General features: G+C 32.8%; 1 protein-coding gene across 1 annotated transcript in view; it reads right to left on the bottom strand.

Annotated features, from left to right (window-relative positions):
• LOC129229736 (dynein axonemal heavy chain 2-like) overlaps window positions 1–20,037 on the bottom strand; it is a 146,147-nt gene that overhangs the window by 81,153 nt on the left and 44,957 nt on the right. Inside the window, exons 14-20 of the mRNA XM_054864103.1 lie at window positions 17,450–17,554; window positions 9,551–9,761; window positions 9,049–9,243; window positions 7,003–7,170; window positions 2,670–2,833; window positions 1,182–1,294; window positions 76–183 (exon numbers count right to left, since the gene is read on the bottom strand). Of these exons, the coding sequence (XP_054720078.1) occupies window positions 76–183; window positions 1,182–1,294; window positions 2,670–2,833; window positions 7,003–7,170; window positions 9,049–9,243; window positions 9,551–9,761; window positions 17,450–17,554 (1,064 nt within the window). The remainder of the gene's footprint in view (window positions 1–75; window positions 184–1,181; window positions 1,295–2,669; window positions 2,834–7,002; window positions 7,171–9,048; window positions 9,244–9,550; window positions 9,762–17,449; window positions 17,555–20,037) is intronic.

The following is a 20,037-nucleotide window of genomic DNA, read 5'->3' as shown; positions in this document are numbered from 1 at the left end:
TTCATCTTAACCAAATAACTTTTTAATATAAAGCTTGATCAACAAACCTCTCTAAAGGGGTCATCATGTTCTAACTTTTGCAAATGGTAATGAGCAACAGTTTCTAATGCTTCTTGGGGCCATTCATCAAAACAGTCTATTGTTACATTTTTGAACAGAGCAGGAAACTTAAGGAAAAATTTCCTGGAAGAATATTTTCAATTATATTCAAGAGAAATAACACATTTTAGTCTCTTAAAAAACAAAAACAAAAAGATAACAATTGAATAAAAATAACTACACAGAGGGAATTTAAAATAATTGACAGTCAAAAGTAAATAAAATAAATGTCTTTTTTAAAAATAATTATTGCTTTAAAAAAAAATGTCTGCATAAAATGGCAGTTCGCTGAACAAATTATTTTCTTTAAAAAAATCCAAATAAGCCAATTTTCAGTTATGCTTAAATAAAGATATTATGATAAATATTAGCATATTTAAAAAACTCTTTGTTTTTATGTAAATAATCAATAAAAGTCATATTTTCAAACTTAAAATTCACATTTTACTACAGTGCACAGGTCATCAGCACTTGTTTTTAAATTTTCAGTTTAGGTCTCTGGTTTTTCATTTACATATCTCTTGCATTGACACACCTACTGTCTGACCATCAATGGCATGAAAGGCGAACATGAAATTTATAGGAAAAAAAATGAACGTATCTATTAGTTTGCACAGATGATAGTTTAAACTTTATCCGTTTTCAACTATGAGAGTTAAATATTTTATTTTAATTTGTTATTTCTATAGAAACTATTTTTGCTTCCACTCATTTTTAACTCAACGAAGACTAAATAAATAAGGTCCAAGTGACATCATAAAATGCCAGCATCGAAAACCTATAGCTATTTTCCCTCTCCACCTCTATATTCATTCGAATGAAATTTATTTACATTTATTTTTTTCACATTTATTGAATTAATTTACTTTTCAGATCATCTTTTTAGATATATTAATGGAAAAGAAAAAACTGGAGAAGAAATAAGATTCCATCCATTCAGGTTTTAAATGAACAAAATAATTAATTTTTCATGGGTTTTTTTTTTTTTTTTTTTTGCATTTTTAAGGAACAAAAGACTAAAGAAGGCTCTAGATTATTTATTTTGACCTGAAATGCATATAAGTAAAGCACAGTGAACTTACTTGTACCAAACTCCAGAATAGTTAAGAGAAATAATTAAATGAAAATTCTGTTTTACATTTTCAACAAACATTTCAGATCTTTGCATAAAATCTTCATTTGAACTATAATTATCCTAAAATAAAATATTTCTATATTTTTAAATGCAACATTTTAACATAAGGACAAAAAGAAAATAAATATGTAAATAAATAAAAATTCGGTAAAGTATAGAATATGCGATGCCTTTATAACTTAAATGTATCTAACATAAATCACTTAATTCATAAATATTTGTACAGATAAATATTTATGCATAATATATCTTTAAAAACTAATTTTTAAATATACACTAATTATAATAGAAATAGTAAAATAAAAAAGGGGAGCCCAAGTGAAGCAATAATTTTAAGGCGTGGATCATTATTAGTAATAAAATTATTAAAACAATTATGATGTTAATTTTAAAAAATAATAATAAAAATTGAAGACTTTGTAATTTTATTGAAACAACATTCAAAAGAATAAGAAAATTAAAATATGTAAAAGAATTACGTTAACCAATTCATTAAAAAAATGCATACCAATAGTATTATTTCAGTTAGAACATCAATGATACATTATTTAGGAACTAGTAAAAATCCCTTCAACTTTTATTAACAGTAAAATAGCTGCATCATAAGTCAGTGTTTCTTAGCCAGGGTTCCCTCTAGTAATCACAATACAGGTATATTGAAAACTGATATTTGAGCTATTTTGCAATTGCAAAATACTAGTATTGACTGACGTCAAATATCGATATTTTCGGTTACCGCTGAAAATAATAAAGTTTTTAATTAAAGAATTTTCCAGTTAATTTATTAGATATCTACTCCTAGTTCAAATGTGCATTTCTTTCTCGATGAGACAGTGCCTAAAACAATCTATTGATGTAAAAATTTGGCTTCAAAAGCACAAATTAATGGAATATCAATAATTAAAAGTAGGGGAAAGAATACAAAAGGATATTTTCATTAACCAGCATGAAAAAGAGTGAACTATTTGAAGATAAATGACTTTGAGGTAGTCTTTCATTTCTGTTTTCCATTGAAAAACTAACTGAACATTATTAATTGCATGGGGTAACAGAGTATCTGATTTCTCTTCCAAATAAACTTTCAAATCAAACAAAAAAGCACCCTAATACCAGATGATAAACTTGATGAACTTTTGCACCTTTAATTTGTATCCAACCTTATTCACTGTTGTGCATCGTCTGTTTTTTGTACTGGTCTTTATCTGTTTCCTGCATATTATGATTATTTTTCCAAATAAAGTCATTAAAAAGTTGCAAAGTTGCTTCAGTTTTCAATCAATTGCTTTTCTGAAATAATTCAAATTTCAACCATTTATAATGTTATTTAAATAGTCATATGAATAACCTCACTTCAAATCGGCATGGAATAAAAAGCAGTATGACTTTTATGAAGCACAGAGCTTAAACTTTGATTAATACAATTACTAGAACTTACGTTTCGGAGATCCCGATCTCCTCTATAGAAGTCGGTTACATTTTCCAAAGACAGAATAAGGCTTAGATATTCAAAAAAATAATTCTCAGCTATTTGTTCTTCAGAAAGTAAAAATACTACTTTCTTCTGATTCACACCAGTTTCATGAAGTAACATTCGTAGATCTAAATGAATAAACAAAATAAAAAAGGAATTTTTATGTAAACATATATTAAAACTCTACACAGAACTATCTGCATTATTTTTTAAAGATATTAATTCTAGATTTGTAAAAGAAAATAGAACACAAAGATCAAAGATTAAATCAAGCAAGTCATTGCAACCAAATATTTAATACAAAAAATGTTTTTTTTTTTTTTTAAAGAAAATAACAGAAACATAGGTGGTAGTAAAATAAAAGGATAGCAAGTATGTTTAAAAAAAACTACAAGCTGCTTTAATACCAACTGCTTTAATTGTCTCCAAGCAGAGTTTACTTAACTAAATTTCAAATAGAATAATGATACCATAGTAAAGAGAGCATAAATATAATACACTAAGTGAACTTTTTTGACAAAACCAGATTGCCACTTTGGTCAAAATATTAATAATAATAATCTCTTTATAGTAAACTAGTGGTACCCGCACGGCTTCGCCCGTAATAGCAAATTAAAAGGTCTTTTGGCTCGCCTGTATATTTACAAATGATGTGTAGTGAATTTTCTCGCCAATTGGCTTGTGCCCACGTTACGGTTCCACGTTATGATGATTTCGTAATTTATGATAGTTTTTTTCTTAAAATTGGAATAGAAAAAGAACCACATCGAATTTTCGAAAAATCGCTTCGAGGTGCACACCCCCATGCTACATACTAACTTTGTGCCAAATTTCATGAAAATCGGCCGAACGGTTTAGGCGCTATGCGCGTCACAGACATCCTACAGATATCCTACAGACATCCAGACATCCTCCGGACAGAGAGACATTCAGCTTTATTATTAGTAAAGATAAGAGTAAGGTTTCAAAGAAATTCTGGAAGGAAGTCTGTGGTGAGCCTGCATCCAGAAGACCCCATAGCATCTACAGCCTTGAAATTTTGCACAAAATTAAGTTGAGCCCCGGGGGTGTGCACCCGGGGTTTTATTATTTTTTAATTTGAGTTAGTTTTTTTGTAATTAATTTTTTAAGCTCAAATTTCGCATAAATTGCCTATTAAAGGGGGGGGGGGGAAATACATGCACACATTAATATTACATATCATTGGAAAAGGTAGAATTTTCCACGTCCTACGCAATTTGTTTCAATGCTCTAACTTAAATATGGCGGGAGTTATTTGCGTTTTTAGCACGAACTTTTTTAGGCTCAGCTAAAATTTAGGCACTACTTTCTTCATTAAACCTATCAGGAAAAAGCAAAGAAATTGTCCTACAGTTTTCTTTTTGACACCGCTGAAAAGAGCGGTTTTTTTTACTCTAGCTCTAACTAGACCTATGGTCGAAAAACTGAGCTTCTATCTCCAAAGGAAAAAAGTTACAAGCCGTTAAAAATAAAGTTTGAATAATCCTCATCTCCATTAAAATTATTGATGTTTTATTTGGTGTTGCCTTAGTTACGTCTTTTCAATTTGCATGTTTCTTCTTTCCCTTATTCACAAACTTAAAGGGTTTCGATTTTAACGGAAAATCTTAGGCTCAACTCAATTCAAGCCCCGAGCTAAAGAGCATAATATATTACTGAGACCATGAATATACAAAACTGCAGTTTTTCAATGCTCAGGCGCCCCTTAGCCCTTACGGCTCTGATAGTTGGTACAAGTTATTCTTAAACCCGAGGAAGGGGTGCTTTTTGATCCAAAGAAAGCTCATAATGCGTCCTGTTTCTTTCTGACTGATGATTTAAATCTGCGCGAAGCAATCTTCGAGGGTTAGTGAGCGTTAGCGAGCAGGGGGCGGAGTCCCCTAGTAAAAGTAAAAAAAAAAAGGCCTTAAATGAGAAAGACTTTAGATAAAGAAAAAATCAGCCGACAATTGAGGCTGTGAGAAACAAAGGGATGCAAGTGGACTATTTTAAGTTTTGAGTAAAACCCGTTTAAAGATCAGATCCTAGGTAAGCTTTCGTTGAAATTTTTTCCTAAATCATTGTATACAGCTACAGCAGCACCTACCAGGTATAGCACCTACCAGGTTGTATAAACATCATAAAATAAGAATAGGATACGCTTGTATCCTTGCAAAAGATTGGGAGCGAGAGCCTTATGGCTGCATTAGATCGTCTATTTAGGGTTGCTGGGCGAAACAAAGAGCCAAGACCCAAAGCAGGGGCGGCAAATAGGGGGGTCAAAAGGGGGCGGTCGCACCCCCAAATTTTTTGAGCAGAATGATAGAAAATGAGTGAATTCAATTTATGTAAGTCGGAAATAAATGTTCACTAAAGGAAATCTCGCTGGTTCTCAGCAACTATTTGACGAAACTCGACACATTCTCAGACTAGACAAAGTGTTTTTCGTTATTTGGATGATAACTTAGAAATTCATGAAGTATTTTCGGCTTTTTCAGAACATAGAAAACTGATAGAGAACCATGGTTAATTTTAACTAAAGAAGACATTGCCTTATATAGGCTAAATATTTCACACTTGTGTGCCCAGTGTAACGATGGTATGTCCAATATGAGGGGCAAGTGAAAAGAGGTGTGGCTGCATGGTTTTCACAAGAAAATTCCTTGATATTTTACATTCACTTTTACGCTCATTTTTTAAGTTTATATTTATTTAATGAGTGTTCATCGCTTTCTTCTGCTAGAAACACGTTTCAGCTGCTCAATACACTATAATGCTTTGATAAAAACTTCTTCAAAATGCATGTGATTATTAAAAAAAAAAAAAAGACATATTAACCAAATAACTTTTATGGGACTCTATAATTATGCAATCGCGGAGTGACACAAGATAATCTTCAAGAGTTAAAACCATAAAAACAGTTCTCTATAACTTCAAAGCAGTGATTTGACGACTGGAAGAATTATTGCAAAACGATTCTTTCAATGGTGAAAAAGCTCATGCCCTTTAGCATGTATGACTTCGTTTGAATTTTTATCCAATTTGTTTGTATCGGGAAAAGGTTTTTGAAAAATGCTTTACTCTATCAAAATCTACATCTTCAATCCGCTACTCGATAATTTCGCTTTGGGGTTATACATATTTAAGAAACTCGACCCCCCAAATAAAATGGTGAAATGCCGCCCCTGACCCAAAGCATGCTACTTATCGCTCGGGGACGCAGGCAGATGCATTAACAACCTTAAAGATGAGAGGTGTTAACAACCCATGAGCAGTTCTGAACTAGAAAACAGTGCCCAGTTGTCAAGGTGGGAAGGTGACTTCTGAGTCTATGAGTACTAAACTAACAATATTTCAATGGGAAAGACAATATGAGGCAGTGAGAAGCAACAGGATGCAAGCAGGCTTTTTAAAGTTTTGAATGTAACACATTTAAAGTTCAAATCCCAGGCAGGCTTTTATTGAATTTTTTTTCTAAATCATGCTGCATAGCAGTAACTAAAACATATACTACTAGTACCATCCTTAGCCCGAATGCAGAGGATAGGTTCTCTTAATATTTGTACTGATTATCTCATTTTTTAAAAATTTTCACACTTAAATCCCTTTACATCTCACTGCCTCATATCTTTGGAATTTGCTGTCATTTAGATGGGTTATCTGTTATTCTAACAGTACTTTTCAAAGCAAAGGGAGGCTATGTTCGGGCCTCCCTTAATTTCTCAGACGCTGATGTACACCACATAGATGGGGGTGAAATTCTCAGAGATATGTTGAAAAGCAGGAAATAAAAAAAGAAAACACGGTTAAAAACTCAAAATTTAACCTTAACTAAAACGCAAGATTTGTACATTTGGGGGGTGGGGGGGGGGGCAGCAGTCAAAAAGGTGATAAAACTGCTCATTCATAATTGAAAGAAGCAAATTAAAGAAAAAAAAAATATTTTGGACATATTCATCTATTTTTATTTTTGTGACTTGAAACACTAGAACTTTTCCCACAATGCTGTAACCCAAACCACCACTGATTGGCATAAGAACATTGACAACAGAATAGGTTGAAATGCAATATTACCTTAACATAACAATATCAACAAAAATAGAGATTATTTGTTGCATGTTAAAAATGCTCACTCTATAGAAAAGTTTAGTTTAAAGGCTTTGCCAATGTTTTACTCACGTTGTAAAATAATATAGATATTAAAAATAAAAAAATAAGGATAAATTTTTAAAAAGAAAGGAAATCCATTTCATGAAACTTGCATTCTTTTAAGTTAACATAAGAGATTTATTTTCACCTCTTTTAAATTCATCTTCACCATAATTCATGCCTGAAGTGATTTCAAATCTATAGTATTTCAGCAAAACAGCTGAAATTCTACTAAGAGTACGTCTACCAGTTCCAGGACTTCCAATCAAACACATGTGCCCAAAAGGTTCAGTAAGCCCTCGCACTATGTGGTGAACTGCAAATTAAATAATTTTAAACAATATTTGTATTATTAAATATAAGACACAAACTACTTAATAAATTTTCTGTAAAAAAGGTTTATTGTTTCATGAATTTGCATAAATATTTGTGATTTTTAAGTGAATTTTTAATGAACACTGTTAAATTTGAATAATTTTTTAAAACTCTGCATTTACTGTCAGAGTTGGGGTGGAGGTGGGTAAACGTGTACCTGGGGTAAATGTATTCCCATTCAAAAAAGTACAAAAATTCAGTTGTTCCATTGTCTAGTAAGCAATAATAAAAAGAACACGTCTCAGATGGTAGAACTGACCATTTTGGTGAGGAGGCTACATAGCCTTAATTTGTTTGGTTTTGTGTTTAGTAGTGATTAGAAATTGGAAAAATTCTCTTTGGTTTGCTGTTAGTTTGTAATTTTAAATTTCAGTTTTTTTTTTTTTTTTTTTTGACAAATTCACATTGTGGTGTTTACCTTTAGGTATCAAATATTTAAAACTACTGTCTTATTTTTGGGTACACAAATATTGTCTGACCTGACCACGGATTGTATGGAAAGGCAGACATTCGGTTTACAAGCGGAAATAGATGCATCTATTAGTTTTCAGGGATGTCAGCTTTTGAAGATGTATGTTATCATCTAAATTAAGCAGTCTCATTCAAATGAGCAGAACATGCACATCAAATTTTTACTCCCCCTCCCCTGTCCAATTCAGGTAGACTATTCTTAATTGAACATTTGGCAATTCCATACAATCTGTGGTTAGACAGTATCCTGCACATTTTCATGTCATGGGGCAATTGTGTACTTTTCTGTGGAGTAAATACAAATACAAAAGTGATGACCAGCAGCAGGCTCTGGGCCCAGCTAAGCTGGTCCTAGTCAATTTACAATCCCCAGTGAAGATCAAAGGCCCTCTTAAAACTATCTACTCCCTTGAAGGGCTCATTACCACCTCTTCCGGTAAGCTGTTCCAAGGTTCCACTACCCTGCTAAAATAATAATTTTTCCTAACATCCATGTTAGCCTGAGATTTAAATAGCTTAAAACAATGACCCCTTGTCCTGTTTTCAGTGCTAAACTTCAGCCCCATAACATCTTTCATTTTAATAAATTTAAACAACTGAATCATGTCCCCTCGGTCTCTTCTTTGCTCAAGACTACATTTTTAGCATTCTAAGCCTGGAATTGTGCAATGATACACACAATGTGCTTGTGGTCCCAACAATCTTTGCTCTTGCTTTCCATGATCCTCCTAAAAGTGTTTGGTGGTTTCCTTACCAAGAATTTCCAAGACAATTACACCTTTTTATAAAAAATAAAGAGAAACATTTTAAACTGTTGTTTTAAGAAGCAAACTCTTTTTTTTTTTTTTTGAAATTTTTTTATGGCGAATGGATAAAATGCTCTTTTCTCTAATAATGTGAAAATATGTCAAGAAAATTTAATTTAAAATGTCAAACTGACAATTTATTTGTTAAATCAGCAAAAATTACATTGTTATTGCTAAATTCTGTGCTCTAAGTGATTCTGGTTAAATTATCACACCACTTACTGTGAAAGCCCGATATTGGAGAACATCAACAATGACCGGTGATTAACCGATAATATTTGGTTTTTTGCTGAGGTCTTCGTTATGTGAATTTTCAAATTTAAAAGGCCCCGACCTTTTATAGTAACATACACACATACATAGGCATTAACATTAACAGGCATTTACATTAACAAAATGTTTGCATATTGAATAAATTTAAAGTTTTAAACAGAGATTCATAACACATTAAAAGTTGAACTTTTAATGTGTTATGAATCACAAATTTAATACACATTAAAGGTTGAACTTTTACTGAACACATTTGAAATTTTTATACATACCATGATCAACAAAGTTCTTAAAGAAGACCATGTTTAGGAGAGAGTGATCCTCTGTTAAATTTGGAAGTTCATTTCTTTGAACAGGAGTTTGAAAGCCATGCTTGTTCAACACATCCACAGATTCTTGGAACTTGTTCTCTAAAATCATGATATCTTCAACTTCAACAATACTTTTATCTTCCTTTAAAAATTTTACTGTTAAAAGTACATTAATAAAATTAATACAAGAAATAAAAAAAAGGTAATACATTTTATTTAATTAGGTAATATATTTTACAGTTAAGTAATATATATTACATACAGAACATTGAAAACTTTCACTTGTTTAGACTGAATTCTGCCTTATTGGCGGGGACTTATCTAAAATTTCCAGCAGAGGGCTCTATAAGTTAGTAAACGAATGTTTTGATATGGTGTAAAACAAAACGAACATGTATAAAATGAAACAAAAAAGAATAAATAATCAGTTCATTATAAATAGATGTAAAAATAAATTACTAACCAAACCAAGTGTTATGAATGTTAGACATATCACCAACATCATCAGAAAAACAAGACATCACAATTTCATCCATGATTTCTGTGAAACGTTCTTTTTCAGCCACATTCATAAGTTTGTCAGAAAATTCCCGAGAGCACTCGTGACACCAAAACCTTATCAAAAGAGATTTGCTAATAAGCTCCGGAGCTGCAATGAGCAAGCGATCAAAAACCTAGAAGAATAAATTTCAAAAAGTTATTTTCTTTAAAAAAAAAAGATTACATCAAGAGAGTTTGGAGTAAGTATTTTATGTACAAAGAGTAACATTTCAACAATTGCAAAAGTCAAAAAATAAAATTTACAGCTATTGACCAAAACCTCTTTCAACGTTTATCATGTTTCCTTGTAAAGAAAGTCACAACACAATTTGTTATCTTCATTTTCTTTTGAAAACCTTTTAAATTTTAACAACTGCTTTTGAATTTAACTGCTTTTCAGTCAGTTTTTTTGGAACAGCTACATCCCTCCTCAGTTCAGACTCAAAACACAACATCCTTTCTTATTTGAGTTTCATTGACTTGCTACAGACCTCGATGTCTCGAGCATCAGACAGCACAATTTTTAGACTGTCTATTTTCCCGGGTACTTTAAATTACGCTACTGCTAATTTGGACTTGGTGCAGCCTCTTTGTAAACATTCTTCCTCACAGGCTGAGTTAAGGGCTTCTGCCCTGGCTACTATTCATGAAAGGTATCCATTTCAAGATTGGCTTCACGTTTATATGGATGGATCTGCCACAGCCTCCACAGGTAGGGATGGTGCTGGCGCTTTTTCCAAATTTTTCAGCCTGAAGGAATCTCTTAGTGCCTGGTCAGATAATTTTGACGGTGAAGTTTTTGCAATTTATATGTCCCTTAGGGCTGTCACTGAGCTCTCTTGCCAAAAAATTGTTATTTTTGTTGACTCCCAAGCTGCAATACAGTCAATCACAGACTATAACCTTTTCCCAACAGAGACTGAGTTTGAATGTAAACTCATTATTAGTTCACTTCTTGAGACCGGTAAAGACGTTGTGCTCCAATGGATACCAAGCCACTGCGGCATCCATGGCAACGAGCAAGCTGACTTGTTGGATAAAGAGGCTTCAACATTAAATCCACCTTGCCTACCGATCCCTTTTCGAAATGCCAAGAAACATCTTGGGAGCAATATTAGGCTCAAAAGAATTTCATCTCTCCATGGCATTGCCAGAGGAAAATCTTGTGCGTGTCTTCTTGAAGACCAAACAAGACTGCAACTTTCCCTTCTCCCTAGAGTTGAAAGGGTTACATCTTTTCGTCTTATTACTGGTCACGACTACTTACAAGCCCATCTTTTTAAAATGGGACTGGCCAGTTCTCCGCTGTGCCCACTATGTGAAGGGACTAAGCAAATGACAGGGGAGCATCTTTTTGATTGCCCCGTTCTTCTTGACGTGCTGAAGGATGTTGTCTTCAGGGAGCTTTCCCGCTCTGCTACTGCATCTCTGTTGTATTGGACTGCAAGGCGCCTTATATCCGAAAGGACGTTGGTGGGCGTAAATTCAAAAAAAAAGTCAGTGGAGAAGGGGCCTCGAAAAGAGCCACGCTTCCCCTAGTTCTAGATTATGCGTGCAATAAGTACAAACATGTAGCCAGAGCAACTCAAGATGGCTCTAGGATTGTTAGTGCTTCAGCAGTGGTGACCACTCAAATACTTTTAGTTACATCTCTTTAACATGAAGATCAATAGGATCCTCACTTCAAAATGTTCAAATGAGGTAAGTACCTAGTACTGGTCTATAAAACTCTAATTATTTTTAAAACCCATTTAAAAGGTTGTAAAGAAGTTTTATATGCCCTGAATAGGATAACATTTGCTTTATAAACAAATAATCCTGTTTTGTGGAAATTCACTTATTGTGGTATTGGTTAATATGATTAACCGCGATAAACAAGGGTTGACTGTATTATTATTTATGTAATTTCGGGATTAAGCACTGTAGCACATATGCATGTAAAAGTCAAAAAACTGCAAATACAACTCATGCACAGAGAAAAGCACCTTTGAAATAAACTCACAGTTGTACCTTCAAATGCTTATTGTTTATTATTTTACCTAGGCAGCTGTAGTTTTTTCCAGCTTTAGCCCAAAGTCCCAACAGATGAACATTTTTTTATTCATTTGCAAAAAATAACTTGTACCTTTAATATTAAAACTTAATCCACTAAACACAATGTCTTCAGACATTATGATCCTATGTACAGAAAGGATAAAGAAAAAGATATAGTTAGATATAGTAAGTTGTTTTATCAAGCTGCTTATAAATAAGCATCTATCATTTACTCAAAGATTACAAAATAGCAAATAAGTTTCCTGTAATACCTTCCTGACTTCTCGATGACTGAATTGATAATGCAATCTGCTAGGAGTTGGAAGAAATTCACTTAAAACAGCTTTGTAAATGTTAAAGGTGCAAGCACTTAGTTTCTCACTTAAACTTTGCAACTCCAATGAATGTCGAAAAGTGCTTTTTAAAACCGAAGCAAAGAAATGCTCCAATTCGGAATCCTAAAGATAAAAGAACAAATGAATAAAATAAATAAAGAAATAAAAACATCAAGCAACAGGATTTTGGGATACAAAATTAAAAAAAGAAAAGAAAAAAAAGAGGGAAAAAATAGATATCAATTAATAAATATTAATAATTAATTGACATTCAGGCAATTGAAAATTGTGCAGAAAAACTAAAAAAGACATTCCTTCTTTAAAAAACATCACTGCTACTTTCAAATATAACTTTCTTATCAGTACATAATTGATGAAGGAAACATAATCATTGTTACTCTAATATGCTGCTATTGTTATATACGAAAATATTACTCAAATGAAGAAATGCAAACTAAGGGATTTGGATTTATATTTGCAACAGATTTATAATTTACATGTTGTTTTGCAGATCATTTTTTGCAACAACTTTGAAAATTCTGTTCTTAAAGAACAGCAGTATTGATGCTGTTTTTTGCTTTTTTATGCAAATTACGTTAAATATATCCATGAAACCCCCCCGCCACCCAAGTTGTTCAGCTGGTTCTACCCCCCTCCTCAACCCTTCATTCACCCTATTTGTTTTTTAGTGCAAATAAACTTTTAGAAATACAGGGAGGGTCAAGGTGAAGTTTATTCTTTTCTTACTCAAATTTTTATGTACACTTAGTTTTTTCTTTGAACCTCACAGGCTATTACACGTATGAATTCTAAATCTAGTTGAATTCTTTTTAGATGACAGGGTAAAAAGCAGAAAAGAAGAGAAAATTGCAAATCAAGAATTGATGCTATCATTGCTACATGCTGATTTTATTAATATGAAGTTTCCATCCATTTTTTGGAAATCAAGTTCTGACTGTTTGAAACAAGTGATTTTAAATACAAACTGAAGAAGATCTGTTGCTTTAGAAAATTCTGTAACATAGTTTTTGATTTGTAGCACTCAACATAAAAGGCCACATGGATCACCTTCCCAGGAGGAAGGTTTGGCAGCACTGTTCTAAGGGAACAATCAAATTCCATGACATCGGGACCGATAAAAGTGATTCAGAAGGAGAAGTAAAATATTAATTGCTGGCATGTTCTAGGTCAAAAGTTCACTGTCCATGTTTTCACACTGATTTTTTTTATTAATTATCACAAAGCAGTTCTGTTTCACATTCTTAAATTTTCTGTATTCTACAATGACTTCCAGCAGGAACAAAAAGTATGCATTTCATTCAATTATTTCAGAAATAAATTTCTTTGGTGTACTTTTCAGCTGTTCATACAATTTTGAACAGCACTGTACTTGATCTTTGCTAATAATAAAGCTGAAAGTCTCTCTGTCTGGATCTCTGTGACGCGCTCAGCGCCAAGACCGTTCGGCCTATTTTCATGAAATTTGGCTCAAAGTTAGTTTGTAGCATGAGAGTGTGCACCTTGAAGCGATTTTTCGAAAATTCGATTTTGTTCTTTTTCTATTCCAATTTTAAGAACATTTTCCAGAGCAAAATTATCATAAGATGGACGAGTAAATTACCAAGTTATCATAATGTGGCACCGTAACATGGGCAATTCAATTGGCGAGAAATTCCCCCTCCATTATTTGTAAATATACAGGCAAACCAAAAGACCTTTTAATTTTCTACTATGGGCAAAGCCGTGCGGGTACCACTAGTAAATAAATAAATTGAAAAAAAAATTTAGAAATAAAGTTTTGATGAAATACAACTAATACACAATATTGATCGGCTAACACACAATATTAATAAACTAGCTGCGTGCCCGGCGTTGCACGGGCTACTTAAAAAATGAAAGAGATGTCCAATTGATGTTTTTGTATTACTCTGACATTAGTTTCTAAAGCGCTAAGGAGTAAATAAATACGCGTCATGCAAGGTTTGCAAAACACAAGTAGAGCTTATTTTTGGCAACAATCTCTTTAACGTTAATCATAGTTATCAATGATACAAGTTATGAGCATTTTCAATTAGCACAAAAGATGAAAATATATGCATTATCAACTATAATCTGTGCGCACGTTAAAATGAATTACATCTGATAGACTATATCTGAAATATTTATGTACACTTACAATCAGCTTTTTACTTAAAATGACACACACTTTGTGGTTGATTACGTGAAACTAAATCACTAAGACTAAATAAATACCAATAAGCATTAATTTAAAGTCATCAGATTCCAAATTAGCTTTAGTTAAAAACCTTAAAACCAGTTTTTTCTGTTCAACTATGTTTCACTTAAAGAAATCCAAGCAATCTTAATTTAACATGTTCTTTTAACGATACAAACCGTATTTCAAAAATAGAAACAGGAAAGAAAAAGAGAGTTATTACAATTCGAAAACTCACCCATGTGATGGGAAAAGATCCAACAAAATAAACATAATTAGTCACACCTCCTAAATGTACCAAAATATGAGGCCGGTGAATGATAAACTTACACTACAATCAATAAACAAAGCTAAAGTAACAACTTTCCTATCCTGAAAAAAGTTAAGAACGTTGAATGCAAAAATTAAAAAAAAAGACAGACGATAAAATAAAGGCAATGTCCGAATAGTGCAACCAATTTTAAACTAATTTAAAATAAAAATTCTAGATGGAAACGTTGTTTTAAGATTTGGACAGCAGCCAAAAAATCTCTTTAAAAAGAATTATTAGAATTTTACTTGCTCACTCATATGCAAAATGGCAACAGGAAAGAAATAAAAATTCCTGAATAACGTTATGTTAATTAACGTTTTAATTAATATCTCCGCCAATTAAAGTCGTACAATTACGAGATTGGTCCTATTGTTTTCTTTGGAAAATTTCGAATTGATCGGTATCTCGTTTGACTCCTGATTCGCAGCGGTTCTCGAGAAGATAGATCTTCAGACAGACAGACAGACAGACGCGAACAGATTTTAATATTATAGTGGATTTTCACAATGTTATAACTTTTCATTAGACATTTTGTTATAAATGTGTTAAAAAAAATGTGCTATAAAAAAACAGTTAAATTGAATGCAAAAGAGAACTTTATATTTCACGATGGGCATGCACATGGATAACTATTTTTAGGGGAGAGGGGGGGGTTAAGAAAAATTGAATGTTTTAACATTAGAAAGACAGAAGTGGTCATTTTGACCCCAAAAGTATTTCAAATGCACATATTTGCTGCATTTAATTTCCTAACTCTTTTTCCTTCGTTGACTTTTCCTAACTATTTATAAAGATCTCACAAAAGTAAATTTTATTTCGTTAGGTTTATTATTACAGTCGCTAGAAATGGTTATACCTAGAAAGACTGACGCCGGTCATTTTGACCGCTCAATTAACTGTTATTTGTGCTTCCGGTTTTGTTCACTTTTCTCTTACCAGATGCGCATACTATGGTTTATTGTTAGTTGTCAGGATGAGTAATGTTCTTTTGGGCTTGAGTAGCACCTGCTGGTCGGGTTTAATTCTTTGAACTGTTAGGAAAATGAGAAACACCTGCTGGTCGCATGGTTTCATTTTTTCTGCTATCTGCACAGGGGGAAATGTTGATAAAGGTAAATTTGGAAAGCAGGTGACTGGACATCATTATGGGTCTGAAAAGAAGTAAGTACAAACAGGTGGATTCCAAAAATTTGTGCTGGAATTCCTTTGTGCACCAAAACATGTGATTTGCTTGAAAAATTGATCTTTTTTTCCTTCTGTGATATTGAAGTGCTCACCCACTTCATATTCACACAAACATTTTTTAGCAGTAGTACTTGAATATAGGATTCAAATACAAATACAAATGTAACGACTAGCAATAGGCTCTTGGCCCAGGTCTAGGCTGGTCCTAGTCAATTTATTAGTCCCTAACTAAGATCAATGGCCCTCTTAAAGCTATCCACCCCCTTGCTCATTACCACCTCTTCCGGTAAGCTATTCCAAGTGCCCACGACCCTGCTAAAGTAGTAGAATTTCCTTATTTCCAGGTTAACCTGAGATTTGAATAGCTTAAAACAGTGACCCCTCGTCCTGCTCTCGGTGCAAAAATTTAATCCATCAACATCATTCATTTTGACAAATTTAAAGAACTGAATCATGTTTCCTTTGACCCTCCCTTGCTCCAGGCTATACATATTATACATATTCATTGACAAGCTTATCAGTACATGAATTCCTGAAAATGTTGCAGATTTATCTAAAACATATTCTGGTTCAGATGAACAGTCTGGCTTATCTGATGAGGAATATATTCCTAACGATGAAAATAACTTGCTTTCATCCGATTGTTGCAAACATTTTTTGGGGCCTAGATTTTCAGAAAAGACTGTTCTTTAGAGTCAAAATCAGGAGAAAAATCGCTAATAAAAACTGATGCGCAAGATATAGAAACCAGTAAGGGAAAAGGGCCCGACGCCGAAAAAAAAGAGAAAAATTAAAAAACAGAACTCTCTATTTTCTCTGAGTCACCTCCACTGATCAAGTTTGCTACATCTCATAAAGTCTCTACCTCAAAAAAATGGTTAAAACAGTGTCAAATGGAACAATGCGGAAATAAATCTATGAACATTTGTTCTGATTGCAAAAAAAAAAAAAAATGTTTATGGCTGATATACAGACAGCCAAAGTGAAAACAATGAGTATTTCCAAATACTGTAAAAGATAGTAATGTACAATATACTGCGTACGATATATAGGTAGTTTTGAAAACAAACACATACATGGTGGAAAATATTTGTTAGTTATAACATAAGAAAAGTTCCTCTTTTTTGTACAAGTTTACTCTTTCTCAATACCAATTATCAAAAGCATGTGTATTTCACTTGATCAAACATAAAATTAAAAAAAAAAACAAAAAACGGTCTGAGACTGATTTGCATACAATATTGTGATTAAAATGTTAAATCAATTTCTGACATATTGAAACAAATCTTTTCTATGAATAAAAATCCCGAAAAGAAGAAACTTCCAATCTTTTAAGTATGGCAGTCAAAATGACCGCTACTAGTCTTTCTAGGTATACGGAAAACGCCGTCTTTCTAGTGTTAAAGAAACAATTTAAAGAAAAGAACTTTCCCTTTTATCTTTTTCCTATGTTCATGAAATAAAGTATTAGAAGATATGACAGAGGATTAGAAGTCAAAGATATTTAGTTCTTCAATTTAGATGGACTTAACCATTTGAAAACGAGTTATACCTTCCTTTTTATTAGAAGACAAGTGGAAATCTGATGTTTGAAATCATTGTTATAATTATGAAAGCAAATTCAATGCAGAATAAAATTTTAAATTCAAGAAATTTGTATTCAGTTATTCATATGAACATTTTTACATACATTTATTCATACTGACATGCATTTAACATGTTAAGATACATGAATATTACCTCAGGAGGAAAGTGCCTGATAACACAAAATCTATTCAACAAGCGATCAGGAATCTGATTTCCAGGTCTGCCAGGAGGAGTCACAGAAGCCATGAAATGTACACCCTAGGTCAAAATGAATATGAAATTTAATCACAAATATTAAAATAGGAAACAATAAAAATAAAACAAAGCTATAAACAAAAGTATGAAATAAGTAAGAAGTAGTAATTTGTTTCATTGAAAAACAAAAAGACAAAATGATATGAAGTTCAGAAAATGGGTTAAGATTTTTTGAATCCTGTTATGTGAAAGAATAATATTGATGAGTGATAAGAATACAGAATACCTAGGTATTTTCTTTGAATAACATTATTTTCCCCCTTCATTTTAGGTAACAACTCTGTGTTTCTAAAAACTATATAATTTTATTTAAATTTCAGTTCACCATTTCAAAAGTTTGGTTTGTACAGTCAAACTCACTTATAATGAGAACAAGGGGACCATAAAATTTGCTCGTTATAACCAAGCGCACATAAAAAATGAGTTTGAGAAAAAAAATCATGAAATTTCGTATATTTGATTTCTTTGTTCCTTTTTATTTCTGTACAGTTCCAAACAACTTGGTTAATTTGCTTTGAGCTCTATTATTGTCTGATTCTTGTGTTATCATTTTTCGAGGAGTACCCATGACCCAAGAAACATCGTCATTTGCACCCATAGCTTCAAAGAAAGTTAAAAGTTTCTCTGCACATCAAAAATCATTGAGTTTGTAGAGGGTAGTTCAGCTTTAAATTCCTTATATTCGTCGTTATCAGTCTCACTTTCTTCCTTTTTTTTTCAACTTGAATTTGAGTAACAGTATCCTCAGAAGCAATAACATTGGCATCAATAAATATACAATTTTTAAATGCTTCTCTACAATAAAACTTGAAAAATTGGCCATCGTCACTGGTTCTCAGAATCTCTGACTCATCTATTACTTTATTATCTTTTACTTTATTTATTATTATTACTCATAGATCTATTATTGTACCAACTAAATATTTCTGAATTCCTCGCTAAATTTGGGTTCTCATTAAATCAGGGCTCATAATAAAAGAGGTCAGCTGTACTAAATATTGAAAATAACATGCTATAAACGGCAATATTTTAAAGATTGGTAGACTTACGGTAAAGTCACAAAACCTGGTCGATTAATAAGTGGAAGAAATATTATAGTCTGACAAATTGTCTTTTACATTTTCCCGACAACAGGAGGAGTGTCATTTCGAAGACATCTGCACAAGCGTATGATTATCATTATTTCCTTTCAACAGTCGATCATGGAGCTGGATTTGTCATGATATGGACAGCTGTGTCTTGGTTTTTGGCTGCTAGACCAATCATAGCTCTAACAGGAAGGATGAGAGGTGAAGTATGGAGAAATTTTAGCCGACAAGGTCCATCCTACGATGTTAACTTTGTTTCTGGCAGGAGATGGAATTTTTCAAGATAATAATGAACCTATTCATGCAGGGGGACGTGTTCAATCATGGTTTGATGAGCACAATGATGAAGGCAAACATCTAGTATGGCCTGCACATCCAACCTCAATACAATTGAACCATTATGGCTTGTTTTAGAGCATTCAATACAAATCAATATCCTCCACCAGCATCTCGCCGCAAACTTTCATAATACAGTGGACGCTGGTTAATTGAATCAGTGGTTAATTGAAACAACCACTTTAATGAATCAAATCGTCAAAAACAGAACAAAATCCAGATTTATTGAACCAGGGTGGTCATTCTAAGCTCGTCAGTTTGCGAGATCGAGATTCTCGCTTACGTGATCGGTTATGACGTAGAAATGTCGCAAAGTAGCATTCTAATCTACTCGAACCTAGCCGCAAGATAGATTCGAGTAGATTAAAATGCTACTTTGCGAGATTTCTACGTCACAACCGATCACGTGAGTGAAAATCTCGATCTCGCAAGCTGACGAGCTTGGAATGACGGCCCAGCTGCTTTATTGAATCAGCCGTTTTATGGAATAAAAACCGTGCAGAACAAACATGATTCATATAAGTGGCAGCCACTGTACTTTCATGAAGAATTTATAAAAGAACTTTCACAATATTTTCATAATAAATGTAAAATATTCCTCAAAATTCTAATCAGCACTTTTGTGAACGAATTTCTAGGCAACTTCAAGCTGTATTACATGCCAACAGGGTTTTACACCATACTAACAAAGAATTCTCAATAAATCTAAGGTGTTTCCATTATTTTGTTAACCACCTGTAGATCCGAAATTCAGTAAGTAGAGTACATCTAAAGCAGTAAGTAGTATAGATCTAAAAATCAAGTTTCAGTGACCTGGGAAGGTTTTATGTCACTGGAAAAGAGGGGGAAGAAACAAATATGAATGCACAAAAATACATTTTTCACTTGTAAGTTAAAATGGGTGCATTTATCTACATTCAGTTACTCATCAGCTTAATTCTTTTGAAAGTGCGAAAGACTATGGACAATCCGCACTGTGGGTAAGCTGTCTACAGATAATCAGGAGTAAACTGCATTGTGATAAGCAAGGTGATTAAAAAAAAAAAAAGAGTTGAGCTTCAA

This window comes from Uloborus diversus, chromosome 9 (assembly GCF_026930045.1).
Source record: "Uloborus diversus isolate 005 chromosome 9, Udiv.v.3.1, whole genome shotgun sequence".
Classification (NCBI taxonomy): Eukaryota; Metazoa; Arthropoda; class Arachnida; order Araneae; family Uloboridae; genus Uloborus; species Uloborus diversus.
Note: the sequence above shows the minus strand (reverse complement) of the source record. Positions and strands in the feature narration are given on the sequence as shown.